Source organism: Felis catus, chromosome E1 (assembly GCF_018350175.1).
Source record: "Felis catus isolate Fca126 chromosome E1, F.catus_Fca126_mat1.0, whole genome shotgun sequence".
NCBI lineage: Eukaryota > Metazoa > Chordata > Mammalia > Carnivora > Felidae > Felis > Felis catus.
In genome coordinates this window covers 18,215,885-18,243,502 of record NC_058381.1, presented here as the reverse complement: position 1 = coordinate 18,243,502, position 27,618 = coordinate 18,215,885, and the positions used below count along the sequence as shown (strand labels likewise).

General features: G+C 56.7%; 2 protein-coding genes across 8 annotated transcripts in view; one reads left to right on the top strand and one right to left on the bottom strand.

The window, feature by feature from the left end:
• The window catches only part of FOXN1 (forkhead box N1), a 28,611-nt gene extending 12,178 nt beyond the window's left edge, over positions 1–16,433 (top strand). For 2 of the 7 annotated variants that reach the window (XM_019817475.3, XM_019817472.3), the window contains exons 2-9: positions 2,798–2,929; positions 3,286–3,744; positions 6,052–6,165; positions 7,941–8,071; positions 8,820–8,916; positions 12,344–12,551; positions 12,753–13,244; positions 14,848–16,433. In XM_019817475.3, the coding sequence (XP_019673034.2) occupies positions 2,807–2,929; positions 3,286–3,744; positions 6,052–6,165; positions 7,941–8,071; positions 8,820–8,916; positions 12,344–12,551; positions 12,753–13,244; positions 14,848–15,167 (1,944 nt within the window). In that variant the 5' untranslated portion in view covers positions 2,798–2,806 and the 3' untranslated portion in view covers positions 15,168–16,433. Of the gene's footprint in view, positions 1–2,777; positions 2,930–3,285; positions 3,745–6,051; positions 6,166–7,940; positions 8,072–8,819; positions 8,917–12,343; positions 12,552–12,752; positions 13,245–14,847 lie in introns of all 7 variants that reach the window. The other 5 variants (XM_019817473.3, XM_019817474.3, XM_019817476.3 and 2 more) reach the window with 4 other exon arrangements.
• A 4,729-nt stretch (positions 16,434–21,162) lies between these two features.
• On the bottom strand, positions 21,163–27,017 carry UNC119 (unc-119 lipid binding chaperone). The gene is made up of 5 exons (XM_023243435.2): positions 26,738–27,017; positions 23,100–23,213; positions 22,532–22,634; positions 22,166–22,338; positions 21,163–21,877 (listed from the first exon to the last, which is right to left on the bottom strand). Exons 1-5 carry the CDS (start codon positions 26,961–26,963, stop codon positions 21,765–21,767), a joined length of 729 nt encoding a protein of 242 aa, XP_023099203.1. The 5' UTR covers positions 26,964–27,017; the 3' UTR covers positions 21,163–21,764.
• Positions 27,018–27,618: the final 601 nt, after the last annotated feature.

The window sequence follows — 27,618 nt, the reverse complement described above, 5'->3', positions numbered from 1 at the left end:
TTAGCCCATGTCCCCAAGCCTGCCAGGCCTAAATTTGAGACCATCGGGAAGCTAGGGTCTGGGGTCAGAGGCCACAGCCACATCTGACATAGGTCCTTGAGCACGTTCTATGTGCCGGGCATCTTACACGCGTCGTCTCTCTTAAGCTTCATGACAGCAACCCTGTGAGGTAGGTCCTCGTGCTCCATTTATCAGAGGAGCAAGATGCAAAGAGTTACACGGGTACACAACCGGGGCTCAAACTCAGGCCAGACAGACCAAATCGACCCCCCTTGCTGTTGTAACCATGCACAATTCTGCCTCTGGAGAAGGGGGTGACCACCACCGGTTACAAGCCTGAGACCTGGGGGGGGGTGGGGGGAGGGGCCGGGAGAGGCAGGGAGAGCCCGGGGGCCTTGCCTCTGGAGGGGCTGGAGAACAGCTTGGGAAAGCGGCTCTGGGCCAGATCCAGGCGTGGCAGGCAGGCCCCAGCTGTCCCAGAGCTATCCGGGGAGCAGCGGCCAGGCCTGCGGTCATGCGGAGCCAGAGATGGGCCGCCCGGCACCTCGGGCCCCATGCCTGCTCCCCTGTGGTGTCCAGTTACGGCCAGCTCGGCGCTTCCCTGGTCACGCCACATTTAGCATTGCCGAGTGAGAGGGTGCCGGGACACGGAGAAGGGGCGGCAGAGACTCTTGAAGGGGAGGGAGAGCCTCCCACCAGGCCCCCACCTGGACCCCAGCTACTAGCCTCCTCTGTTACTGATCCCCTGAGGGACTTGGGGGCAAGTGCCCTCCCTTCCTAATCCCCATTACCCCCAATCAAAGAGAGGAGGTAGTTTATTCCCCAAAGGTGTGCCAACCCTAGGCTGGGCACCATGGGGCCACCAGGGCCATCCCTCCCTCCCAGAGCTCCCAGGAGATCATGGCCTGGGAAATGCAGTTATCCTGATCTGCCTGGTAGAGGTCTTGGACGGGAGGGGTAAGTGTAAACCTCACACGTTTCTTGTTGTTTGGCCCACACCCACTCTGACCCCCACCAAATGATGAAACCATAAGAGTACAGCCTCCAGAGTCGAACAGATCTGGGTTGAAATCCTTAATTTTTTGTAATGTTTATTTTTGAGAGAGAGAGAGAGAGAGCAGGGGAGGGGCAGAGAGAGAGAGAGGGAGACACAGAATCTGAAGCAGGCTCCAGGCTCTGGGCTGTCAGCACAGAGCCGGACACGGGGCTCGAATTCATGGACCGCAAATCATGACTTGAGCCGAAGTCGGACGCTCAACCGACTGAGCCACCCAGGCGCCCCTGGGTTCGAATCCTTACCCTATTAAGGATTAGCTATGTGATTTGGGCAAGTCAGGTCACCCTTCTGAGCCTCAGTTTCCGTAACTGTAGAGCGAGGGTAATGATGTACCTTCCTGACAAGTTTGTTCTGAGAAACCAGTGAGAAAATCCTCCAAACTGTTGACGCAGCAGCCAGCCCAGAGCAGGTCCTCAGCAAATGGCAGCCTTTGTCGGAGACTACTTGGCAAAGAGGAGGACATTCAAAAAGAAATGCCCTTTGCAGGTGGTGGAGAAGGAAAGCAAAGAGCTGAGGATGATAATAGTAAGGCCGTACTGATCATGATATTAATAACGAGAGCTGGCATCTACTGAGCACTTACAATATGGTGGGCACTGTGTTAAATTCTTCCTATGCGTGATTTCATTTACTACAGCATCTCCATGCGGGAGGCCCTACCTCCCTCCGTGTTTTGTAAATGATGGGGTTCAAGCTCAGAGAGCTTCCCTGACACAGCGAGCAAGGAAAGGCTTGGAGCTGAGTCCTCTCAAACTCTTGGGCTCTGCCGGGGACAAAGTGCTATAATTCTAGAATGTCTGAGCAGAAAGGGCCCTCCGCTATCATCCAGTACAAGCCCCTAGTTTTTCAAATGGTGAAACCAAAGCTCAGAAAGGGCGGTGGCCTGGGGCACCTGGCTGGCTCGGCCTGCAGAGAATGTGACTCTTGATCTCAGAGCTGTGAGTTCGGGCCCCACGCTGGGTGTAGAGATTATTTAAAAATAAAATATTTTAAAAGGGGGGGAGGGGCAGTAGCCTGCACAAGGTCACAGGTACGAGATGCAGTTTGGAGGAGGTAGGAGAAAACAGCACTGGCCCGTCACTGCACATTGGGCCGGTGGCTGCAGCTCGGCGTCATGCCAGGCTCACAGGGCCACCAGGCAACCGGGTCACCTCAAGTCCCCGGTGGCACTTGACACTTTCAGGGTCATGCCAGCCCCTGAAATGGCACCACAGGCCCAGCCTCTACTGAGGGCTGGGTCACCTGCAGCGTGAGGGTCACTCCCACCCTCCGCCTGGGCTTGACCCACTCTCCCCAGCTCCCCTTCTCTCAGGACCACCTGCTTGCTCAGCCACTGAGCAGAGACTGCTTGTCACGGTCACCTAGCCCAGTCCCGCGCTGGGGAGACGGGGGCTGGAGGCAGGGTCTCCATCTGCCACTGAGCCCCAGAGCAGCCAACTCTCCTTCCTGGGACTGTGGGGGTGGGGGGTTTCCTACCTGGTGTGTTTTTTTCCGTCTCCACCAGTCTTCTCTCTGTGCATTCTTCCTCTGCCTCTCGTTTATCTGCTTCTTTCTGTCTCTGATGTTCTCTCACTTTGTCTGTTTATCCGCCTGTCTATCTGTCTGTGTCTCACCGGAGGTCTGGTGGGAGTCAGGGTCCCAGCCCAGGGAGGGGGTGGGTGGGGAGGGGGTGAACTTGGGGTCGGTCACCGCAGGACCCTGGTCCTCACTCTCATCACAGCCGGCTTTCTTCGAGGCCAGGACCGGGTGATGGTGTCGCTACTCCCGCCGCAGTCTGACGCCACGCTGCCCGGCCCCGCCAGACTGGAGGGCGAGCCCCAGGGGGACCTCATGCAGGCGCCGGGCCTTCCAGGCTCTCCTGCCCCACAGAACGTGAGTATCTGGCACCTAGGCCCCACCCCCAGAGCCCTCCCGGGGTCTGCCTTGTCCCTTCCACCAGCGAACGAGTACCCAGTGACTCCAAGATCCAGAAGTGTTCGATAGAGGCCTCTGGTTCTCCCTTCCATCTGGGGCTTCCCCGGGGCAAGGCTGTATATATCCATCTGACTCAGGGCACCTCAGATCTAAGAGCAGCGTACCCTCACAGACGAGGGCTTCCAAAAGCAGGCTATGTCTCCTCCATCGTTTGGGAGCCCCCGGAGCTCAGCCACAGACCCCTTTACCCTAGCACAGGGCAGGGTCCTGGCCCAGCATCCACTCACAGGCTCTCTACCCTCTGTCCACCCCAGAAGCTTGCCGGCTTCAGCTGCTCATCATTTGTGCCCGACGGCCCCCCAGAGAGGGCATCCTCACTGCCCCCACAGAGTCCCAGTGTCGCGTCACCTGGCCCTGAGCAAGTCCACTGCCCAGCCGGCCCTGGCCCGGGCCCCTTCCGGCTCTCACCCTCAGACAAGTTCCCCAGCTTCGGCTTTGAGGAGGGCCCAGCAAGCAGCCCTGGGCGCTTCCTTAAGGGCGGCCATGGGCCTTTCCACCCATACAAGCGGCATTTCCATGAAGACGTCTTCCCTGAGGCCCAGACCGCCCTGGCCCTCGATGGACACTCCTTTAAGACCCCGGGGGCACTGGAGACCTTCGAGGAGATCCCCGTGGATGTGGGGGAGGCTGAGGCCTTCCTGCCTGGCTTCTCGGCAGAGGCCTGGTGCAACGGACTCCCCTACCCCAGCCAGGAGCACAGCCCCCAAGTCCTGGTGAGTACCAGTGGCCGCTGGGCATCCCACCTACTCCTTGTCCTAGTTCCCAGAAGCCCTGAGATCAAACTCCGCCTTCCCTTTCCAGACTTTTCCACTCAGGGTCAGTTTATGCCAGGGAAGCGGCAAGTTCAGAAAGTTGGGGTCTCGGCTTCATTCTGGCCTCCAGGTCAGCTGGGGAGGGGATGCTGACCTGGCCCGGCATGGAGAGGGCAAGGTGGGGGAGATCGGGCTAAGGAAGCTGGCAGCTTCCCAGAGGCTCCTGAGTCAGGATTCCAGTGTGTGACTTCTCTGTTTGCCTAAGTGTCAAGAATCCCCAGCCAGACCTACCCGCCCATATGCAAATGTGAGAAGGAAAACACATTCCAGACGTCAAGAGAAAGGGTTTGGGGATAAGCCACGGAGCACAATGTTCTCCTCTCTAGCATCAGCATAGTCTTGAGAGAGGGCTTAAGTCTTCTCAAAGGACTTTCCGGGCCCCATTCTTTGCCCACAATGGGGCCTGGGTATATTCATAGAAATACCTTGAAAGCACCTTGGAAGGTCAACCAACATATCCCTTTCACAGCCATACCCACAAGCTGTATGATCTTGGGCTAGTCACTTAACCTCTCTGGTCCTCATCTGAAAAGTATGGTTACGAGGACCTGCCTCATAGGCTTGTTGCCTTGGGCAGAGGAAATCTAAAGGGAGGTTTGGAGATCCCTGAGATAGTGAGCACTGAGAGGCCTCAGCCTGGGTTGTGCCTTCTCCAGGTGCCCACCAGCTCTCCTCACCTCTTGCTTTCTAAGAGGCTCCCATTCCATCCCTAAGCCACCCCCAACAAAGCCTGATTCCTAGACTTGGAAGATAGAGAAGGGCTTGGGTACCTACCAGCTGTGGCCAAGTCAAGAGCCTTGGTTCTGGGGCCCTTTGCTGGCTTTTCCTCAGGCCCATTGAACACGACAGCAACTCGTGGTGAGGACACCATCATGTTAGCTTCTGCCTCCCAAATGTCCACTCAATGCCAGCCCCTGCTTGCTGTACCAGATCTTTTCTTTCAAGTGGTCCATTTAATCCTCACAACAACCCTCTAAAGACTCCTCACTACCCTCGTTTTGTAGGTGAAGAAACTGAGGTTCCATAGAGGCCAAGTGACTTGCCCAAGGTGTCCCTTGGCCTGTGAGGCTGAGATTTGAGGCCACTCCCTTACTCCCTGCACAGTGGAGAGGAGCTCAGGCCCAGAGAACCAGCTAGCTGGTCGATTCACTGGGTGACCTTGGACACGTCACTTCCCCTCAGTGGGCTCAGCCCCATCATCTTCCAAATGAGGAGGTTGGACGTAGTGCTCTTGGCCCTTCCAGGCCTGAGATTCTATGATTATGGCTATCTCTGCATCAGCAACCCCAGGGCACATCCAGAAAGAGCTAACCGTTGAATTTGACCCTCTGGGCCCAGATGCTGGCTCCCATGGCCCCTGGTAACCCAGGAAGAGTGGTCCACCTCCTCCTGGCCTGGTTCGCCTTCCAGGACTAGCTGTGCACGCTTTCTGGCCCTACTCAGGGTAGAGATTGTGCTAGACTCTGGGGGTTCCCTGTGGAGCTCACAACCCCTGGGAAGCCAGAGTCTGGCCACCACCACTGGCAGCAGCTCAAGACAGGTTCCCTGTGTCGGGGTTGAAAGTGTGCCATGGGGCTCAAGCAGACCAGCTGCTTTGAGTTGAGGGTGGCCAGAAGATAGAGCGGAGAGGACTCACTAGCCCCCTCCAAAGAGCCTGCTGGCGCTCCCTTAGGCTTTGCCGAGGAGGAAGTACAGAGCTTGGGGTCATGAGCCGGACCAACCTGTCCGGCCACTTCCTGTGCTCCCCTAAATGTGGCTCTGTGATGGGAATCCTAGAGCAGTGGCCTTTTCCAGATGTCCTTCACAGACCCGCTCTGAGAGGCTGGCAGCTCTGAACGCAAGCAGGCCCCAAGCCAGGCTTGATGAGCGGACTCATACACTGTATCCTTGTGCCATTCCAGGGAGGTCTCTGACCCTACCCACCCTCACCGTGACCCAACTCCTCTGGACAGCCCAGCCTCTGCCTCTTACCTGAAGTGAGGTGGGGGGTGGGGGGTGGCGAGTGCTGTCGACTCCGGCCCCAGCTCCACCACTAACTTGCTGAGCTCCCTCAGGAAAACCCCTGACCTTCTCTGTCCTCTCTTTGTTCTCTAGGAATAAGCTTTGGGGGAGGCAGAGTAGAGGCTGCATTTGTGTTAAGTTTCAAGCCACAGAAGAGAGGGAGGAAGAAAACTAAGGCCCAGCCTGGTCATCTGTTTTTTCTTCCAGCAGGGATCAGAAGTCAAGGTCAAGCCCTCAGCTTTGGAGACTGGTCCTGGGATGTACTGTTACCAGCCCCCCTTGCAGCACATGTACTGTCCCTCCCAGCCCCCCTTCCACCAGGTGGGTCAGGGACACGTGGGCATGCTTCCCTGGGGCCTCAGGATATTATGTGGTGTGAGGTGGGCAGGCGTGTGTTGTGGGTGTGCACACCTGGATGGGCAGGTGGAGGCAGCAGGACCCTGGACCTCGGGCCAGGCCACCGGGGCTGGGGGGACAGGGGTTCATGGGGAAGGAAGGAAGCCATTGCCCTTCTCTAGGAGTAGGTGGGCTTCCTCTGAGAGTCTCTGAAAAGCGAATGGGGCCTATCGTGGGACAGGGCCCAGATGTGAACCAAGAAGGGAGGGAGGAGGAGGGCCAAAGACAGGGGCAGAGAGAAAAGGGTTATGTGGGGTGACACACAAGACAGAGCAGAAAGAAAACAATGGGCTCCCGTCTGGGTCAGCCACTGTCTCGCTATGTAACCTTGGCTCCAAACTTCCCTTTCACCTCAGTAGGGTGGGACCGGGTATGGAGTTAGGCGGCCTTCCCACCTGGAGGGCTCCAAGACCCCCTCATCTTTGGTCCTTCCCCCACTTCCCCACCCCACTGCCCAGCCTCCGCGATTTGGACCTGTATAGGATGCCAAGTACTTGTCCCACATTGGCATGGGATGCAGGCTTTTAAAAAGAGGCAGAAAAGAGCCCTAGAGCAGCCAGGCAGCTCCCAGGAGTCGCTGGGCAAGACGGAGCAAGTGACTGCCCAGCGCCCCAGCTCCATCCACCTGCAGCCTGGCACTGAGACAGGCCCTGCCTGTGGAGCAGGTTCTACTCCCAGCTCTTTGGCTTTGGCCCTGATCTTGGCCAAGCCAGGGAGGCAGGCACGTGGGGGGGAGTGGGGAGGTGGTCAGACTGCTTGCTTTGTGGGGGGAAAGAAAGAGACGGAGGGAAGCCGAGGGAGCACATGAGGGGTCACCCTCGCTGCCATGAGGAGCCTAGCTGGAGAGGCTAAAGCCATCCTGAGGCTCAAGGTCTGGCCCCGGGGTAGGGGGTGTCCGTGAGGCAGCCTAGACCATCAAGGACTGAGCCACAGCATGGTTCAGGGGCTGCCAGACCTTAAATGGCCTCACCATGCCCAGCCTTGCTTTGATGCTTTCTGCATTCCGCACCCCCCCTCCAACAAGATGGCCGCACCCAGGCCTTTATGGAGCCTGCACAGAGGGTGACTCAGGCACTAAGTGTCTCTCGGGTGACCTGGAAAGAGCACTTCAGCCTGGAGCAGATGGGGGAGTCAGAGTCTCCCACCCCCATGGCCCCCATAAAACGCCACCCCTGGCACCGCAGCCACTCCCTTTGCCGTAAAACCACCTCCTACCCCCACCGGCCCACCACCATGACCTGCCCTTTCAAAGAGCCACTGAAACTCATAAAAGGTGGCAGTGCCCAGCAAACGAACGCCCAGGCTGGACACCCTGCTTCCGGCCCAGCCGTTCCGGGAAATTCCAGGGGAGGCCTGGAGGCCCTCACACTCTCTAGCCCCGCCAGGCTGCTCTCCCATCACCATGGCAACCAGAGCACCTAGATGTCAGGAGAGGAAGGAAGCCAGGAGGGGGGGGGAAGCTTTGAGGGCTCTGAGACCCCGAATTTGGGAACGTGGATCACCTCAGAGCCCCTCAGATGTCCACACCCTTGGCCAGCCCCCTCAGATCGTTCTGCTATTGGAGCCCATGACCAGAGAGAGAAGAGTCTGGCTTCAGCTCCCTCTCTGGATGTATATGAATGGGGCGAGGAGGGGATCACCCCCACCTTGGGAAAGACTGGTTACCATGGCAACCATTCTGCCCCCTTTGACCTCTACAGTACTCACCAGGTGGCGGCAGCTACCCCATACCATACCTGGGCTCCTCACACTATCCATACCAGCGGATCGCACCCCAGGCCAGCACCGACGGGCACCAGCCTCTCTTCCCAAAACCCATCTACTCCTACAGGTATGTTTCCCAGCACCCCTGTGGTGGAAGGGGGTGGGTGAGAGGAAGAGTGGAGAAGCTGAGGCATGGAATCCTCAAGGTATAAGGTGATGCCAGAGGAGGGAAGTCATACCCCGCGGGTTTCTAGAGGGTGTGAAACCTCAGGCAAGCTATCTGACCTCTCTGAGCCTGTTTATTCATCTGTTTAAAAAAAAAAAAAAGTCGGGGGGGGGGACAGCAATATTCAGGGCTTTGAAAGGATTAAGTGAGAGAATATGCCTGGCACATTGCAGGGGCAGGGGCTCAAGGAACCTCAGTTCCCTCCCTTACTATCCAACATTCAGTGTGCGATTGGCTGAGGGCTGACTGGTAATGACAACTTCCATTTAATGAGTGCCTTCTATGTTCTAGGCATCACCCTTAATCGTCACAACTCTGAGGTAGCTATTACATTTTTTTTTTACTTCAAAGCTGAGGAAACTGAGGCTCAGAGAGGTTAAGGCACTCACCCAAGGTCACATAGCTAGTGAATGGCCAAGCCAGGATTACAACCCAGGGCTCTCAAGATGCCACAAGACCCTCGTATTGCCGTAATTCCTGGCTTCAGCGGACGCGTCCTCACCCTTTCTCTTTCCAACCTCATAGAGCCTCTCACCTAAATCTGCGGCAGGTTCCTCCCTCAACCACTCTTGCCGGGGCAGGTGGGGTGGTGACGGGGAGACTCCCAGCCTGCTCCCAAGTTCAAACTCAAGGCTTTCTCTGCCTTCAGCATCCTCATCTTCATGGCCCTTAAGAACAGTAAAACTGGGAGCCTTCCTGTCAGCGAGATCTACAATTTCATGACGGAGCACTTTCCTTACTTCAAGGTGAGCCCAAGATCCACCCCATTCCCGCCATCCCCAGGTCCTGGGCAGGCCAGGCCTCTCTGGAGCCAGAGGCTTCCGTTGGAAGGTGGAACAAGGGTTAGAACGAAAGCCAGGGGAGGGTTTGCCCCACTTCCTCCACGCTTCCCCTGGTCTCCATGTCAAAAGGTCAGACTTCCGTGTAAGGAGCAGAGAGCTCAAGCCACTCACACAAGGTTACGCAGCAGGCTGGAGTCAGTCCTTAGGCTGCTGGAAAGTGGACATGTCCGTCCTGACAGGCTTCCAGAAACATCCACCTACCCCAAGTGGGGAGAGACACCTTGGGAAGAAATGAGAGACTTTCCCCACCCCTGCCCCCACGCTGCTGTAGGGCTAAAGGAATTTGGGTAAGAGCTATCCAGCCAAGGTGGCATGGGATGCTGGGACCACAGGACCCATTGCCTTCCAGGGAGAGATTAAGATCTGCCTCTGTGGGCGGCAGGCTCAGCTACAGTTCTGCCAGAAAGCGGGGTGTGGGCTTCACGGTCTTCGAGAGTTCCAGGGAACTGGGTGGCTTTACCTGTACAGTATCTAGGTCCTGTCACCCACTCAAGGGGCTTCTGAGGGCTCTACCAGACTCCCTCCGTAGAGGCAGGACAGACGCCCTTCTCTCCAGAGGGGCAAACACATCAGAAAGGGTGATCCACCTGCTCGATGTCACACAGCAGGGGGAGCCGTTGTTGCCTCAAGCTGTTTGGTTTCACACATCTGCCCACCCCCCCCCCCAGACCCTCCAGCATAGACCTCTTCTTCCAGGGTGGGTGCAGGGGAGACCAGAGTTTGTGTGTGAGGAATGCTTTCTCCAAGGTCTACATCCTGGGGGATACAGTCCCATCCGCTAACCGGACAGCAGGCAGGAGCTGAGGCCCGGGTCCAGAGCTCATCTCCACCTGCCAGTAGGCGATCCCTGGCTTCACTGGCTTCCCAATGATCCTGCCTGGGGATAATTAGAAGCTGATATTCAGACAAGTTTATACTTGCTGCCTTGCCATCAAATGAGCGGGCAAGATGGCCACAGTGGTCTGGCCGGGAATGGCAAAGTGTGGTCGTCTGCCAGAGATTCTGGGAGACAAAGGAAGAGCGGGGAGAGTTGTCTCTGGGATTTGAGAAGCATCAAAGCCAGTATCCAGGGCTGCCCCTGTATCCCAATCGGTCTGGAGACCAAACTCTTCCTGATCCCTGTAGATCTGGAGGGCCTTCTCTAGGGCTTCCAGGGGCCAGGCTAGAGAGAGGGAATCGAGGGCCCTGCCCTGTTCCTCTCAGCCATTCCTCCCTGCCAACTCCCAGCCTGGCCCCCAGCCCCTCCCTGCATCTCATCTTCCTGGCTTAATTATTTTTCCTGGGAGCTGTGTAATCCCTGTTTTATGGGGCTGAAGAGTGAAGAGGTCTAACAGCTTTTTTTTGTTGTTGTTTTTGGTTCTAGTTGTTGTTCTTAGCCAGTTGCATCACCCCCTCACTCCCGAGTTTACATTTGACTTCAGAGAGAAAGCATCTGTGAGGCTGGGACGGGCCCCGGTGGTGAAGCCAGCCCTATAGGGTGACCTGGGCAAGGCCCTTAATGAGGGGACAGGGCTGGAGTCAGCTCTGTCACTGCCTCCTGTGTGATCTAGGGCCAGGCCCTTTCTTCCCTGGACCTCAGTTTCCCAATCTGTAAAATGGTCAGGTTGGACCAGTTGGCACATACATTCCTTCCAACTCTGACGGATCCCCTCTGACCTGCCCAAGGAATTAGTTCAAAGATCCTCTGCCCCCTTTATCTCTCACTCTCCATTTGAAGGTCATGTTTCTGGGCAAGAACAAGGTGGACCCTGGGGTGCATAGCACTCATGCCCAAGGCAGCTGAGGTGGGTGTCCTGTAACCCCATGAGTCAGGGATGTGGGACCGGGGAAGTGTCCATCCACTGGACATAATTGCTAGTGCTGACCATCCCTCTTCCAAACAGGAAGTGGCTGGGGTGGGGGCTGTCCTGGCATCCCAAAGTCACAGATTTATGGGCCCATAAAAGGGCCCAGTGCCCATTAACTCTGCCCATCAGGCGACACAACCTCGACTCTTAGTAGGGACCGTCGTGGGAGTTGAAGGCAAAGCCCCAGCTGGCTGGTCTGGTGGCTCCAGAATCCTCCCTTATGACCCTGGGAGCCTTGGGGGTCATCTCAACCAGCCCCCTGTCCCAGGCCAGCTGCCCCTGACAAAGGCTCCCGCAGCTCCTGCCAGCAACTTGCCGTGACGCTGGCATCAGGACCCAGTTCTGCTGGGCGTGATTCAGCCTGGCTGCTCCCTGGGGCAAGTGAGCCGGGGAGGAGGGAGTGGCCGCCCCTCATTAGCCAGAAACTGCAAGCTGAAAGGGAAAAGGGACCAGGGACTAAGGGCATAGGGGCCCCGCTGGCTGGAGCAGATGTCCTGCCCATAGTTGGCCCCTGCTGGGCCCGGGACCGTCACAGAGGCTGGAACAGAGCTGGAGGTGGGGAGGATGGGGGTGCCCACTGGCACCCCCGCCACCGCCTCTCACCCAACTGAGTCAGCCTAATGGTTTTTACAACCCTCCCTGAGCACAATTACCGCACTGGTGGCATGACCGGGCCTCCTAATGGGTGTTTATTCTGTTGGCACGAGCCCCCCCACTCCCCACCTGAGGGCTGGCCTCCCCACCAGGGCACGCCCCCCCCCCGGGCACACTCATGTGAACACTCACACCCACACACGCATGCAATCATGGGTACCCCCACACACCCAGAGAGACTTTCTCACACACACACCTTACGCTCAAGGGAATTCGCGGCCCACCAACCCAAGAGAAGGCTCACACCGGCGAGACATATTCAGGGACACTCGCGTGTGCGTATGCATAGCCAATCTCTCCTTCTCTCCCTCCGTCACCAAAACCCAGATATTCAGGCCACATGTGTGCAACGTGTGCACACAGTCAAATACAACCTCACCCCTCTTTCTTTGCTTCTGAGTTTGCCCCAGCAGGGATGAGGCAGACCCAGGAAAGGAACATTCCATAGCTTCCTCCTAATTCCAAAACTGGCATCCAAGACCTGAGTAGTGAGTTCCCCGTCCACAGAGGGGTCCCAGCATGGGCCCGAGGACCCAACTCCAGATAGGGAACGGGCCCTCCCTTTATGAATCACTTCAAGAATCCTCTGAAGGGTCGCCAGAGGTGGGAGCGGGATGAAGGCAGATTTTAAGCGAAAATAGTTTGCAGTCAAGATTCCTGCCCACCACGGAAGGGGGTGCCAAGCATGGGCTGGGCGCCGAGGAGGACGCCAAGCTCCAGACGGGTGGCAGTTCTGTGCCCAGAGGGAGCAGGAAGAGTTTCCCGGAGCCCAGACCCCACCCTGGCTACTTGACCCCGGCCTGAATTCTTGTCTTGCTCCGCTCCGGCAGACGGCGCCCGACGGCTGGAAGAATTCTGTTCGCCACAACCTGTCTCTCAACAAGTGCTTTGAGAAGGTGGAGAACAAATCAGGAAGTTCCTCTCGCAAGGGCTGTCTGTGGGCCCTCAATCCGGCCAAAATCGACAAGATGCAGGAAGAGCTACAGAAGTGGAAGAGGAAAGACCCTATTGCTGTCCGCAAGAGCATGGCCAAGCCAGGTGGGAGGCCAATGGGCAATGCAAGGGAGCAGGGGAGGGCCTGGCATACCCACTAGCAGACAGAGAGGGAGGGAGGGAGGCTAAATAGGTTGAGCAAAGAGAGCCTGTCAGTAAGGGGAGGGCCTGAGCGGTTCCAAGGCTGGGGAGGGATTGTGGGGAAAGGGAAGTCTCATGATGTCCCTCTCTCTTGGGTCTTTTTAGAAGAGCTGGACAGCCTCATTGGAGAGAAGAGGGAGAAGCTGGGCCCCCCACTGCTGGGCTGCCCACCCCCCGGGCTGGCAGGCTCAGGCCCCATCCGGCCCCTGGCACCTCCAGTTGGGCTCTCCCAGCCACTGCATTCAATCCACCCAGCCCCAGGCCCCATTCCTGGCAAGAACCCCCTGCAGGACCTACTTGGAGGACACGTGCCTTCCTGCTACGGGCAGACATATTCGCACCTCTCACCGGGCCTGGCCCCTCCTGGACCTCCGCAGCCATTGTTCCCACAGCCAGATGGGCACCTTGAGCTGCGGGCCCAGCCAGGCACCCCCCAGGACTCGCCTCTGCCTGCCAACACCCCACCCAGTCACAGCGCCAAGCTGCTGGCTGAGCCTTCCCCGGCCAGGACCATGCATGACACCCTGCTGCCAGACGGAGACCTTGGCACTGACCTGGATGCCATCAACCCCTCTCTCACCGACTTTGACTTCCAGGGTGAGCTGGGGGTGGGAAAGGGAAGGTGGGACAGGACTGGAGAGGTGCGTCTGGCAGAACGGCCCATCCCCTCCAAGTCTCCAGGCTGCAGCCCGGAGCTGCCAGGCTTCTGGTCAGTTGAAGCAGACAAGTCTCGAGCTGGCGAGGGATGCCAAGGGGCAAAGAGGAAGGTCCTTGCCTCCACCTCCCTCCTCCTGGTGCCCCTGAACATGTTCCGACTGACCCCGTCATCAAACCACCCTCAGCTCTGGGTAGGTGGGGAAGAGCCCAAGTTCCATTCCATATTGACGGTGAGCTGATGACAGTCGGAACATTCCCCAGAAGCGGTTGCATTTTCTCAGAGTTCATCTTTTAATACAGAAGGAAGAAAGAGCTCTTGCCCCAGGAAGAATGTAAGGCCTCAGAACGAGGCCAGTCCCGGAGAGCTTTGGGGACAGGAGTCTGCGGAGAGGTTCTGTCTATTCCATTCCACCTTGCCTGCTCCACCTCTGCTCGCGGCCAAGCCCAACCGTTCTAATCTAAACTTCAGTGCATGCCCAGGCCCTGGTCCCGGCCACAGGACATTTGGAGGAGGGTGCTGACCCAGGCCTCAGACCTTCTGGGCACACCAGGGTAGGGGGCATCCACAAGCAGGTGGAGACAGCTGGCCCTCGCAGAGCTCCCAGTCCTGTGGGGAGACAGCCCAGGTCTTGGGAAGCTCATTAGAAACGTACAGCTAGATCCTCAGCCCTGTCCAGAAGTGGGAGTCTCAGAGGAAGCCGTAGACATGTGGGCTCCCATAGACACGCATCTGAGCCCCTAGTAACAATCAGGCATCGTGTGAGTTGCTTTACATGTGCTCTGTCATTTGGACCTTTAAAGAAGGAGCGACCGTTAAACCCACTTCACAAAAGCACGCTGAGGTTATGTAACTTACTGAAGGTCACTCAGCTAGAAAGAAGGAGAGTTAGGATTGGAACCCAAGCAGCCAAGTTCAGTCCAGGGTTTAGTCCGGCCGTCTTCCTCCATCCCCGCAGCCCTGATACCCAGGCCAGGCCCTGGCCTGCCTTGACACAAGCAGGACACACAACACAAAGAGGAGGTGGGGGGCAGCATTGTCTCCTCCCCAGAGTCAGTGTTCCCGGCTCCACTCCTCTCCCTTGGGCCCGCAGTGGAGGAGGCCCAGAGAGCCGAGCCCAGCCACCTCATCAGGTCCTGCAGTGCATTGTTGGAAGATCCTTAGCCTTGGCTGTGTAACCACCTTCCTCGGGAGCCTGGGCAGGAGCCAGGGGGAAGAGTTCCAGGGGCTCCCTCTGCAGGCTCGCTCCAGAGTGCGCGGCGTTAGGTATCAGCCCTTCCAATAGGCAGCTCTCAAGTCCTTAACTCCTCCACTCTCCCTCCCCTGACCTCCAAAACACAGAGCCCCAGAGATCATTTAGAATACAGCAGAGGAATCTGAGAGTTCCGGCAACTGCCTGGGGTCACACAGCGAGTGCCAAGGGGCGGCTCCCCAGCCAAGGTTACCCCAATCCTGTTCTCTTTAGCACGTGAGAGCCATGGGGTCAAGGGGACAGACAGGGCTCCTTTGCACCTCCCAGTGACACCTGTTCTCTCCACCACCTAGGAAACCTGTGGGAACAGCTGAAGGATGACAGCTTGGCCCTCGATCCCTTGGTACTGGTGACCTCGTCCCCGACATCATCTTCAATGCCACCACCTCCGCCACCACCCCATTGCTTCCCACCTGGGCCCTGTCTGGCAGAGACAGGCAGTGGGAGTGGCGACGTGGCACCACCAGGCGGTGGAGGCTCCGGGGCTTTGGGTGACCTGCACCTCACCACCCTCTACTCGGCCTTCATGGAGCTGGAGCCCACACCCCCCACGGCCCCCGCTGGCCCCTCTGTGTACCTCAGCCCCAGCTCCAAGCCCATGGCCCTCGCGTGAGCCACACCCAGAAGCCTTTATGTGGCCTGGAAGTCCCAGCTGGCCGCCCACGTCGGGCTCACCTTAAAGGTCAAGGAAGGAAAACCATCCCTGTCCCCTGTGCCACTAAGCCAACTGTTTGTTAGCTGGCAGCCAGGGGGTGAAGAAGACACCACCCACGATGCTGCCCCTCACACATTTCCGCCAGCTGAGCGAGCCAGCTCCTCACTCAGGGTCCCTGAAGACCCAGTGTCTGGGAAAAAAACAAAAAAACCAAAAACACTCTCCTTAGCTCACACTCATCCCCACTTAAGCGCTTCTGCGTTAATGTGTACATGCATATGCACCACACACACACACACACACACACACACACACACACAGAGTCTTTCAGACATACACCCACCCACATACCTTCTACCCAGAGGAATCAGAATTACACCACTGAGAGCCTGGCTGCTCCATTCCTGGGGCAGCTGAGAGCTGAGGGCTCAGGGTCTTCATGCCAGGCCCAAGACCACCCTGAAGCTCTATTCTGATGTCCACATTTTCTGCAGGCGTGGCCCATCCTAGCATGCTCTCTCCCAGAAGCCCCCTGTATTTATTCTCCCAACTTCATCCCAGCAGCCTGTCAAGGAGGAGTAGGGATGGGGCCTCTCCCCAAGTTGTCTGTGGGTCCCCCACTGGCTGAGTAGCAGCCCCCACTCTGCCAGGCTCTGCCCATCCTCAGTAAACACTCTGTCCGACCTCCCCCAGAAGGACACACAGGAGGGGCAGCGTCCACCCCAGGACCAAACTGAGCCCAATTCTGACACAAAGTGTTTGGAAAAGTCCTTGCCCTTGGAAACTTAAAAGTGTCCTCTCTTCCCAGCCCTGGGTGCAGGAAGGGCCCCTCCAGATCACTACAATCTCACCCCTTCTGTAAGAAATTCATGTAGTTTAGGTCCCAACTAACTAATTACTTCCAACCGTCCCGGGCAGTCTCTTCCTTTCAGGGAAGGGAAGCCTGATGCAGGCTGGCAGGGTGGGGGGTGAGCCCCCACGCTCCCCTCTCTCTGACTGCTTGGCAGACCCAGGATGTCCCTGGAGCTAGGGGGTGTGTCCAGGCTGCCCGCCATGCCCTACCGGAGAGCCCAACCCACACCAAGTGGGAGCTTCTGCCTACCCTGGAGGCCCGGGGGTGACAAGAACCCCCAGAGGTTTTCCTGGGCTCAGTTAGGCACAAGCAGATCCCTCGATGGCCTGCCATTATCCCCTGACCTGGAACAATAAAGCAAATGCCTTGTAGTCTTGGCTCCCGAGGCTTCATTTCTGGATTTCCCCTCCCTGGACAGAAAGGCCAGGCCTCACTAATTGTCGATGCCCTGGGTTTGTGTTGTCACCCTGACTCTCGTTCTTTGCTGTCAAGTTTCCAAATCTAAACAGTGAGACATCTAGGAGGACTTCCTGATCAGCCTGGGGAGGATGAGAGGGCAGGACAGTGGGGCCTCTTCCCAGGAGAACCGCCAAAAGGATGCAAGGAAGCAGCTGACCTGCCCACAAGGAGGAAGAGGATTCCCTCCCCCTACACCCCGTCCTACTGCGACCGCTTCCCTCCTCGAACACTCCCATCTCCTCACACAAGAAGGGGTCACTTCCCCATCCAGCCTGTGCCTTCCTGCCGCCATCTTTCCCTGGCTGGAGCTCTGGGTTCCACGGGTGACATGAATGGAGCACAGTGTGGTTCTATTCACACTGCTGGCCCTGGACGGTGATCTCTGGAGCGTAAGGGGCCCCCTCAGTCGCACTTCAGACTCACCTCCCAGGCGCCACCTTGGTGGGCTGCTGTCACCAAAGGACAGCCTAAGAGGAAGCCCCACGCTCTGCCTGAACAGGGACAGGATAGGTGTGGGAGACAAAAGCACATACATGAACCTCAAGGCTTGGAAAGTTCTTCCAGGAGCCAGGCAGCACCACTTGCTTGCCCCAGAGGACAGCTCTGTAGAGATACCATAATAGAGCCCCCCCCCCGCCCCCAACAGCGGCACCCTCCCTAAGAGGCTCTAAGCCTGTGTCCAGGACGGCAAGGATAGGGTGCCGAGTGCGGGGAGGCATGGCCAGCCAGTGCACCTGCCCGGCCCAGCCCTGGCTGTGAAAGAAAGGGGTGAAGCCCCCTACTCTACACTTCCATCCTAGGTGGTAAGCAGAGGACATCTCCAGAGGTACTCAGACCTTTGTCCCATGGGCCCCTTTAACACACCTACTAGTGAGCTGGGAACCACCCGAGTAAGGCAGGTGCAAACAGGATCTGGGGTCTTGTGTTTGTTTTTGTTTGGAACCAGTCTGGCCCTTCTTTTAAACCTGGGCTGTAGCCACTCTGAGCTGAGCCGCACACTCCCATTCATATGCTGCCCCCTGCTGGTCACCTCACACGAACCGTTCACTCATTTGAGCTGAGTGGATGTAGGGTCTGGAAGCGCCCCGTTTGCCGGGAGTTAACTTTTTTTTTTTTTTTTGCCCAGGGGCGGGGGGGAGGGGGGTTGCTAAACATACGGGTTCTAAAACTGGTTAGAATTCATGGGCTTATCAAATTGGATGAAGAAATTATACCTTCATTTTCATTCATCTCTACCTCAAATGTAGTATTTCCCTCAATTACAAATGTCCACAACAAACCACAATAGCTTTAGTGGAATCTGTGACTTTGTCATATAAGGTAGAGAAATCGCAGATTAGAAATCACAGATGTTTTCATGTTATATTACAGGTATTGCAGAATAGATATATAGATTTCTATTATATAGTGTGTTGTGTTTAGGATTGCCATATATTTTGTAGTCATAAAAAAAAAACCCAAAAAACCCTTATTGTCTGTAGGCTTCAGCAGACGATAACAAAGGGGTCTGTGACGCACAGAAAGGTAAAGCACCCTTGCTTTAGTTGCAGGGTGATGAGGGATGGAGGGTGGCTCTTAAGGGGAGGGGCCAGGAGAGGGAAGAAGGCACTAGGGACTTGAGATAGCAGCTCTTCACCAACTGGAAGGGAAGCATCTTAATATCTTGCGGTGGGTTTGGCAGCCCCAACGTGCTTCACCCAGACCAGCCTGGGTCGGCATGAATGGTGGGTCTCTTGGGCTTTCTTGCTCAAGCCAGTAATGGGGTTCCCATGACATTCCTGAAGAGTCAAAACAAAGAATTCTGGCCCACTTCAGAGAAATGGAATCTGAGGCCCGGCCCTGGCAGGGTCAACAGCTCATCATCATCAGAGCCAGGACTAGACCCACCCCCACCCTATCTTCTCCCTCCTTCTTCTTCCTGGGGATCCTCTAGGTTCCTCGGGAAAGTGCCAGGAACCGAGTGCAGAACCAAATGCCAGGAACCATTAGCAGCAGGACGAGTGCCAGAGACAAGAAGGCTTAAAAGGAGGCAGGGGGCCAAGACTTCTCTCATCTGAGCTCCTCCAGGCCCTCTCAGGGTAAGTGCTAAACTGCTACCCGTGTCGGGGATGAGGACCTCAGCCCAATCCAGAACCTCAACCCAGATCGACTTAGCAGGCACAGTGAAGACTGTTACCAGGGTAGTGGTGGAGAGTCCTCTTTCTAACAGCTGTAGGTCTGAAAGTCCCTCTTGCTTGCTACAGCTTCTCTGTAGCTTTTTAACCCCATCAACAGCACCTCCAACTCCAAATACTTTGTATACCTATACAGCTTCATCTGCAAACCGCCCCCCACCCCACCCCAGGCCCCTTCCTCACTTTTGGGACAACTGACAATTCCTGACCTCTCACTTCTTGGTAAAAGTCTTTCTTCCCTTAGCTTCTAACATATCCTACTACAAAAGAGGCTTCTCTTCCCCCCTGTCTGGCTGCTCTTCCTTTCTCCATCATGGATTCCTCTCCCTTTGCCCTGTTCTCAAACACTCAATGGCCTTGCCTAGGGTTACACACTCCCATTCAGTGACCCTTAGTTGGGAGGTGTGGACTATTTGCATGGAGCACTCCATTGATTGGAGGGCATTTAGCGTTCCTGCCTCCTGCTCACTAAACACCAGTGGTGCCAGTTGGGCGCCCCATAGCTCAGCCACCATTGCAGCCTCTGCAATTGTCTTGTGGCCAATGACCTCCAAGGATCACCATCTCCAGCCCGCATTTGCCTCCTGGTCTCAGTGCCTGAATTTTCTGTCCTCCCAGTCGCCTCCTTCAAGAAAGCTGTCCCACACCACAGCAGATCTCAACCTGAACTCATCACCTCCCCCTAGCTCCCACCCTGATCCAACTTGGGTTCCCAAGCCCAGTGACAGCACCCCTTCCCACCCCAACATTCAGGCTGTGGACCAGGGCTTCAGCCTTGACTCCTCCCTGTCTCCAACCACCTCATCAGCCACCAGCCCCAGAAAGATTCCCTCTTAAAAATCTCCACTTCACCTATCTCTCTCCATCTCTATGGATATTGATCTAATTCAGGGTCCCTTCAGCGGTCAGTCAAATGACTGCAACACCCTCCTCGGCGGCCCCTGCCCATAGCATGGTCATCCAGGGACTCCAGAGCCAGACTGCCGGGGTTAGGTTAGACTCCTGATGCCATCACTTAATAGCTATGCAACATTGGCAGGGCATGTTACCCCCTCTAGGCCTGCATTTTCTGTAAAGTGGGCATAATAACAGTGCCTTCCTCACAAAGGACTGTGAACATTCCAGCACATATAAAGCGCCCAGCCAGAGGTCTGGCACCCACTATGTGTTGGCTGTTAGTCTCACTCCTTCAGATCCAGCCTTCCAGAGATCATCGGAACAGGTCATTCCCGATTAATCCTTCCCCCTCCCTCAGGAGAAGCCTCACCACCTGCACTACAAGGCACCTGTGTCTTCCTTCCACATCATAAATACCCACCTTCCCAAATGCCCTGGATAAATCTTGCCTCCAAACATTTGCTTAGTGCTGCTTCCTATGCACAAATGCTTACCCCACCTCTTCTGGCCAGTCATGCTGAGCCATTCAAGCACCTGCTGCAATGCTGCCTCCTCCAAGTGTCCTCCTGAGATCTCTCCAAGCAGGACCACTCTTGCTCCCCTGTATGCCCGGTCCATCTTACTCCTGCAAACAAGTATTTGTTCCAGGTCTCACTCATTTTAGAATTCCCAGAGTTTGGGGCACCCGGGTGGCTCAGTTAGTTAAGTGCCCAACTCTAGATTTCGGCTCAGGCCATGATCTCGTGGTTCGTGAGTTCGAGCCCCACAGCCGGCTCTGTGCTGACAGTGTGGCGCCTGCTTGGGACTCTCTCTCCCTCTCCCCAGCGTGCTGAGTAAATAAACTTAAAAAAAAAAAAAAATAGAATTCCCAGAATTCAGCCCAGGACCCAGTCCCAGCAAGGGCTCCACCAGTCGAATTCCAGCACTTCTAGACTTCTTAGTGGGTTAGGTTAAAGCCTCAGCCCAGAGAGGGCTGTCACCAGGCATATCTAAATTAGTGGGTGGGAAGAGTAGGGTGTGAGCTCTCCACCTATCTCAGTTCCCCAGTTTCCTCTACTAAGGGAATTAAGAGCTCTTCTGGGTCTGGGGTAGTGCTGGGGGCCAGAGGCAATGTTATATGTAGGGCGGCCAGGCCAGGGGCTCCCCAAGGCAGCTGAGGCCAAGGAGATGGCTCCAAACCTTAGCCCAAACTGTGTCCACCTTGAATCTCTGATGAGGGCTACAAACACAAACTAGTAGTCCCAGTGGGCTCTGGGTGAGGGAAGAAGGGGTGGAGAACAAGACCACCTCCCCCACACCTTCCGTCCACCTTAGAGTCGAGGGCTTTTGTCCCAGCCCCCGTTTTGCCAGAGCGGTCTAGGACTTTGAGCCAAAGCTTTCCCCTCTCAGGGCCTGGGTCTCCATCTTTGTCAAAGGAAAAACCCTTCCCAGCTGTAACATGTAGTAAATGCTGACTCTAGATGCTGTGATGTCAGGGCATAGAGGACTAGGGGACAGGAGGAATTGAGAGTCACATTAATGTTCCACCCCCACCACACCCACACCCCCACACGCTGGCCCACAGCCAAAGAACAGAAAAGGAGAGAGTTTATTGAAAACTATATACAGTTGGTCCAGTCCCTACCACAGGCTGCAATCCGGGGGGCCGTCCCTCCCACCCCTCAGGCGGTGGCTCAGCCCCTGATGGTAAAGGTTGGGGCTAGGGCCAGGGCCTGGACTCCCTTGGGAAGCTTGGCAGCCAGACACCCTCCCCCACCCACCACAGATGTTCATCTGTGAATTTACAATTCTCAATGGCCTGTAGGTGGGCAGGGGACAGGGAATAGGTCTCTGCCCTGACCTGGTCAAAGCCTGGATAGGGAAACACTATTCTTAAACTTGGGCCCAAGAAGCCCAGCGAGGCTGTCCAGAAGTCCTGGCTACTCTTCTCACAGGAGGCCTTCCTGGACATGGAGGCGGACAGCCCTCCTACCACCCCACCCCATGTGCCAGGCCTCATGGGCTTCAGAGATTTGGACTGGGGCCATCAAGTACCCTCCCTCCCATTGCTGACTCAGGGTCCAGGGCTCTTGAAATACTCCTCAGGCAGAAGCCTCGGGTCGAGAGGTGAGTGTTGGGGAGGTCACGGTTGAGGGTCCAGGACCCTCCCGGGGTATGGGGCTGTTTTGGGGGTCAGGGCGTTCCACTGTAGGAATAGTCTGCTTTGTTGTGCATCACCAGCCGATCATCCACGAAGTAGAAGCTGTCAGACTGTGTTTCGTATGGGTGACGGATCATCTCATTGACTGTAAGAGAGGCCCAGCCAGATAGGGCAAAGGTCAGAAGCCTGAGCCAGGACACTGCAGGGGCTCCAGGACTGTGGGATGGGGACAAGCTGAACAACCTCAGAACCACCGCAAAGAGTCCCCCCAGTCCATTTGAGCCTCAGTTTCCCCACAGGTGGCATGGGAATGGTGGCCAAAACACAGGTGACCCAGGGTAGGAGAAAGGGGGTCAGACCCAGGCTCCCCCCACTTTGGTCTCTCTAGCCCCTCCCACCCACCCCCTACTCCCACAAAGCCCTGCCCACGCACTCAGCTCCTCAGAGAGAGGGGGGAAGTCGTAGATGTGTTCGCAGGTGTTCTTGCTGCTGGGGATGCAGAAGCCAAAGTGGAAGTCAAAACTTTTGAGGAGCTGGTTGCGAAAGTAGTGCCTCTCAATCATGCGGAAGTTGTTGACAGGCTTATCTCCCACTGTGAACTCCACCCTGAGAGATCGGAGGGGGCGGGTCTGAGTTTGGCTTTGAAGTCAGCTAGCAAGGCTCAAGACAGACACCACCCCCAAAAGAGCGGCTCAGTAAGAACTCAGGAAGGGCTCATTCCCACCCTCACCCTTACCCCCAGCCCTTGCCCACCCCTCCAAGTGCCCCCCCCACCCCCACCCGCCGTCCAGTGACTTACGTGGCTCCCACCTGCCTCAGGCGGAGGAAGGCAGGTGTGAACTGGTAGCGGACAAAGCGTCCAGCATTGGGGTCCAGATCTCGCCGGTTGATGGGCAACCGCTCTGCAATGTACCCCGACTGGGGCTCAGTGGGCTTCAGGCTGGGGCCCATGCCCACCCAGGGTTCCACCCCAGGGCCCACATCTGTCTGAACTCTTAAAAATTCCCCAGGAGAGTCTGATGCACATTTAGGGTGCAGACCTTTGGCCAAATGATTCCACAGGGAGGGGGGATGGTTTCTAGTTCAGCAATCAGGTCACCGGTTTCAACTGAGGTTTCCCAGGGCCACGGGAGACACAGAGGCCTGGGGCCTCTGGGACTGCAGTTCCCAGGAAGGCCTGCAGAGGGCAGGCTGGCAGGGACTGAAGGGGCCGTACTATCCTCCCAAGATGTCCAGCCCCAAAACCGGAAAGAAAAGCAACGGACCAGCCCCAGCTCTATTCTGCGGCCTGAGGAATCCCTGGGTAGCCCACTTCACAGCCCTTGCCCACCTCCTCCCTCCGTCTATGTCCTACCTAGCCTACTCACCCGAAGCTGGGGGCTTCTTGATTTCAAAGAGGACAGTGCCTGAGTCCATGTCTCGAATCTTGAACCTGATGAAGTCGATCTTGTAGATATTCTCCTCGGGGGAGCATAGGTAGTCTAGGGGAGACAGGCAGCTAAGCAAAAGAGGGACCCGTCCAGAAGCCCCCGCTACCAGCTCAGCCTTTGTGAGACCCCAGACTAGTTCACTGCCTTCTGGAAAGAGAGAATTGAGTCCCTGCCCTGGGGGCACACCCAGAGTGTGGGGGATACATAGCCCTGTCTCTGGGATCTAATGGGAGACAAACAGCGCCATCCTAGTAGCCTCTGAGCTCAGGGAGGAGCAGGGTGAAGGTGAGTGGAAGCCAAGGTCACCTCCCCCGACAGTCCCTCCCATCCTGGAGTTGAGGGGCTTTATTCCAGCCTCTGCTCTGCCAGGGCTAACTCAGTGACTTTGAGCCAGATGGGTCTCCAATCTAATGAGCAGTCCCCAGCACGGAAGGAAAGGTACAGCCCTGCCTTTGAGAACCTCATTCTAAAGGGGGTGACACAGCTTTGCCTCAGGAGATACATAGTGCTACTCTGAAGGACACCCCCCCACCACCACCACCACATAACTGCCTCTCGAACTACATCTAAATGCATTAGGCAAGGACTTCCCTGACCTGGGTCATACTAGGGCAGGCAGACAACCCCTTCCCTGCTCCTCCTCACCTCCCAGCCCCCTCCTCTCCCCATAAGCGGCTTATATCAGCCCAGCTCCCTTAAGCAGCTTAGTCAAAGCTCTGCTGACTCAAGCCCAGAGCCTATAATATTGGGGGAAGGGGGCCACCTTTGCCCCCAACCCCTGTTGATCTCCAAATGGGAGGAAGTCTTAGCAAAGAGAGGGAACCCCCTCAAAGGTCATCTACCCGGCCTTGGCTCTGAGCCACCCCCATAGTGAAGAGTACAAGCAAAGCCAGGAAGAGGGTGTGGCAGGTGCATTTGGGGGTGTGCATGGGGGTAAAGGGAGTCCTCAGGCCCAGAAGAGGAACCAGGAAGAGTGGTGAGTCCTGCCAGAGGAAGTTTAGGAATATCAGTGCCTGATCCAACCCTCACTTCTCTTGCAGCAGCAAGTGCTCAGGGAGGCCCTGAGCAAATAGAAAGGAGCAGTGGTGGGTCTGGTCTGTTAGCCTGCCCAGCATCACATCCTCCCCAGAGAGGCCCGGAAATCACCCTCCAAGCCCCTGGGCCACCTCCAATTCCTCTGGGGCAGGAAGAGGAAGTGAATGTAAAGTCATTCTCTCTTCCCCAATCCTGGGGCAGCCCCCTCCAGGAAGCCCTCCCAGGAGCCTCCTGGCACCTTGGGGTCCAGCAGGGGCTACACAGGGCTTGGGGAGGGGCCTGATCCCTGGCCTGTCCACCACAGTCCAGGGTGTGGAGAGAGGAGAAGGAATGTAGGTGGGCAACACCCACCTCACCCCATACACACTTTATTTTCACAGAAAGTAAGCACCAATCCCAAGATGTGGAAAGAAGGTGCAGGGACAAGAAGAGGTGGCAGAACTGGGAGCAGGATCCTAGTGGCCCAACTCCAGCTCCCTGGAAAACCCTTCCTTCTCCTCCACATTCTCTTGCTTTCGGAGCCTCTCCTCTCTCTCACGTGGGAATAAGTTCTTGCAGTCTGCCCTCAGTCTCTTCTACTGCACCTTGAATCATTAGCCCCTTTGCCCTTAGAGGACATGACAGAAATGGAATGCCCATGGCTCAAAACACTGCACCTACTCCCTCCCTTCTGCCAAGGGAAGGATGAGGCCTGGGACCCAGGGTAAGGCCAGATAAAGGGGCAGAGTGGCTGAGGGCTCAGAACACAACTGCCCCCTTTCCCTCTGCCACAAATAGCTTCCTAAGCTGGATTCAGGGCTGGTAATCCAGGAGGAGCAACCCTCAGACCTGTGTGATTAGGGTCAAAAGGGTGGAGATCCCTGGAACCCTGTTCTCACCTTCTATAGAGAAAAGGGTTCCCATGAAGCCCTTTCCCCTACCCATCCCCCACAGCTGCCCCATTTCTAAAGGCTATGAACTTCGTCCAAAATAGGAAACACACTGTGGTACACGGGCTGGAAGCCCCCACAGTTGCAAAATAACCTTTAAAGTTACCTAGGACCCAGACAGGTCAACCTGACCTCCAAACATCCTATAAAGAAGTTCTGTCCCAGAGCTACCCTAAATTCTAAACCTGCTGTTGCCAGTTACAGCTCAACTGGCAGTAACATCAGATTGGTCCAGGCTCCCTCCCTCTACTAGTGTCTGCTTGGGCAAGGCAGCTCAGCACTCGGGGGCCCAGCCAAGAATGGTTGTTGCCTGGCTCAGAGAGGAGAGAGAAGCTGGTCCCCCAGGGACCCAGATGCACAGGCCTAGACCTGCCATTATGGTCCCCTCCCCGGCTCTGTCTGGCAGCCTTGGGCTCTGCTGCTCCTGCAACTGCAGGGCTCAGGTCCACTCCAGCACCTGCCCCCCACTACCAGAGAGAGGTCCCAAGAGTTGCTCTCGCAGAGGGAGCTGGGGCAGGATTACTGATAAATGAAGCTAGGGTAGAGGGCCACTCTCTCTCCAAATGCCATCTGTTCTTTGAGGTTCAGCCACTGCCCCTGCCATGAGGCTTCCTAGCCGTTGTTCCCTGCCTATGGTAACCTCCTCCCCTGCCCTGAATGCCCAGTTGTCTGCCTCTAGGCAGCAGCCAGGGGCAGTCTTGTGGGGCCCTCAGTACTGTGGATAAAAGAGCCCTATTATACTAGAGCATGCACAGCATGCCAGGCACTATACAAAATCAGAAAATTAATTTCCACAACAGCCCTATAAAGTAGGTGCCATTGTCCCCATTTTATAGATGAACATGCTCAGAGAGATGAAATTACTTGCCCAAGGTCACACAGTCAACTACCTGGCACAGTTGGGGCTTCAACCCAGGCAGTCCAGCTCAGAAATTCAACCACAGCGGAGACCAGGCCTCCGGAAAGAAGACAGGCTAAGGGCGGTTTTAACTCATTCCCTTGAGAGGGCCCAGAGCCAACCCACTGAAGCTTCCTGCCCAGGTCCTTTCCTGGGGTTGGAGGATGGCCCCAGACTTCCTGGGGGATCCAGGGTGAGAGCATTACCGATCAGGGAGACCCGAGGGTCTTAATGTCACCGCAGCTGTAGCTCAGCCTCCACCTAGCCTCCAGGGTGGGGACTGAGGACAGAAGACTACACTCAGCACCCATCTTCATTATTGAAAAAAAAAAAAAAAAAAAAAAAAAAAAAAACAGCCTCAGAGGGCTCTGAAGACTCCACGGGGAAGGGGTCACAGTTGCAGCTGCTGCCCCACCTCCACCTTGGAAAGGGGGACGGCCTCCTCAGAAAGGAAGGAATAGGGTGAAAATAAATGTCTAAAGGGAGAAGAGGCGGGCACAAGGAGATCAAGGGAAGAGGGGACATGGAGATCTCAGGCTCAGAGGCAGAAGGGTAGGGGACTCAGACGAGGGGGACCCGGGTGGGGGAGGGGAGGTAGGGGGAGGGCGGGAAAGGGGGCGGGGGCCCGGGCTCGGCACACCGCGAGGCCCCCCTCCCGCGCTCTCTCCCTCCCGCCCTCCCACCGCGGGTGGCGCTGCCTCGCCGGTGCTCACCGCCCGTGATCCGCTGCAGCCCCAGCACGTCCTCCGGCCCGATCGGCTGCTTCCTCTGCAGCGGCCCCGGCCTGGGCCCCGGGCCAGCCTCCGGCTCCGACTCGGACCCGGACTCGGATTCCGCCTGCAGCTGCGGCTCGGGCTTGGGCTCCACGCTCTGGCCCGAGGCCCCTGGAGCGGACTCCGCCCCCGTCCCAGCCCCGCCGCCGCCCTTCTTCACCTTCATGGCCTCGCAGGGCCGCCGCTTGCCTGCTGCCGCGGCGGCTGCCTGCGCCGGCTAGAGCCGAGAGAAGGGGGAGCGTCCGCAGCCCCGCCCCCGGCCGGGGGGCCCAGGTACCGCCCCGCCCCCGGGGGTGGGCCAGACGTTCGCCCCGCCCACCCCTGCTGTAGGCTGGCCGGCGCACCAACCTGGGTCTACTCCCGCGGGGCTGGGTGGGGCCTCGCCTTCGGCTTTGGCTCCATTCAGTTTTTTGGATAGGTAAAGGGTCGCCTACGTCGACTACCTCTTCTCCTTACTCGGGGCGCTCCAGCCTTTGGGCTCATGCGTCTGACCCTCGAGAAAGTTCTGACTCAGGGTCTTTGCCTGGGATGCTCTTCCCCCAGATGGCCTCCTCTTCTGGTCTCAGTTCAAATGTCATCTGCTCAAAGGCCCTCCCTCACACCCAAACTACAGACCCCCCCCCTCCCCCCGCCCTCCACACCAGTCACTATCAGATCAGCCTATTTTTTCCTTCTAATGCATTGTGGGAGTTTTACTTGTTCACTGACTCTTCCCCCTCAACGATCAGTTCCAAGAAAGCAGAGATCCTGTCTTTGTTCTCTATAATACCTAGCACTTAGCACAGTGGCTGTTGCAGCCCAGGCTTAATATATTCTTTTTC

Coding starts and splice junctions, on each gene's coding strand:
- UNC119 (XM_023243435.2), bottom strand. CDS start 26,963: ATGAAGGTGAAGAAGGGCGGCGGCGGGGCTGGGACGGGGGCGGAGTCC. Junction 23,214..26,737: donor GCTGCAGCGGATCACGGGCG/GTGAGCACCGGC, acceptor TGTCTCCCCTAG/ACTACCTATGCTCCCCCGAG. Junction 22,339..22,531: donor CTGAGGCAGGTGGGAGCCAC/GTAAGTCACTGG, acceptor CCGATCTCTCAG/GGTGGAGTTCACAGTGGGAG.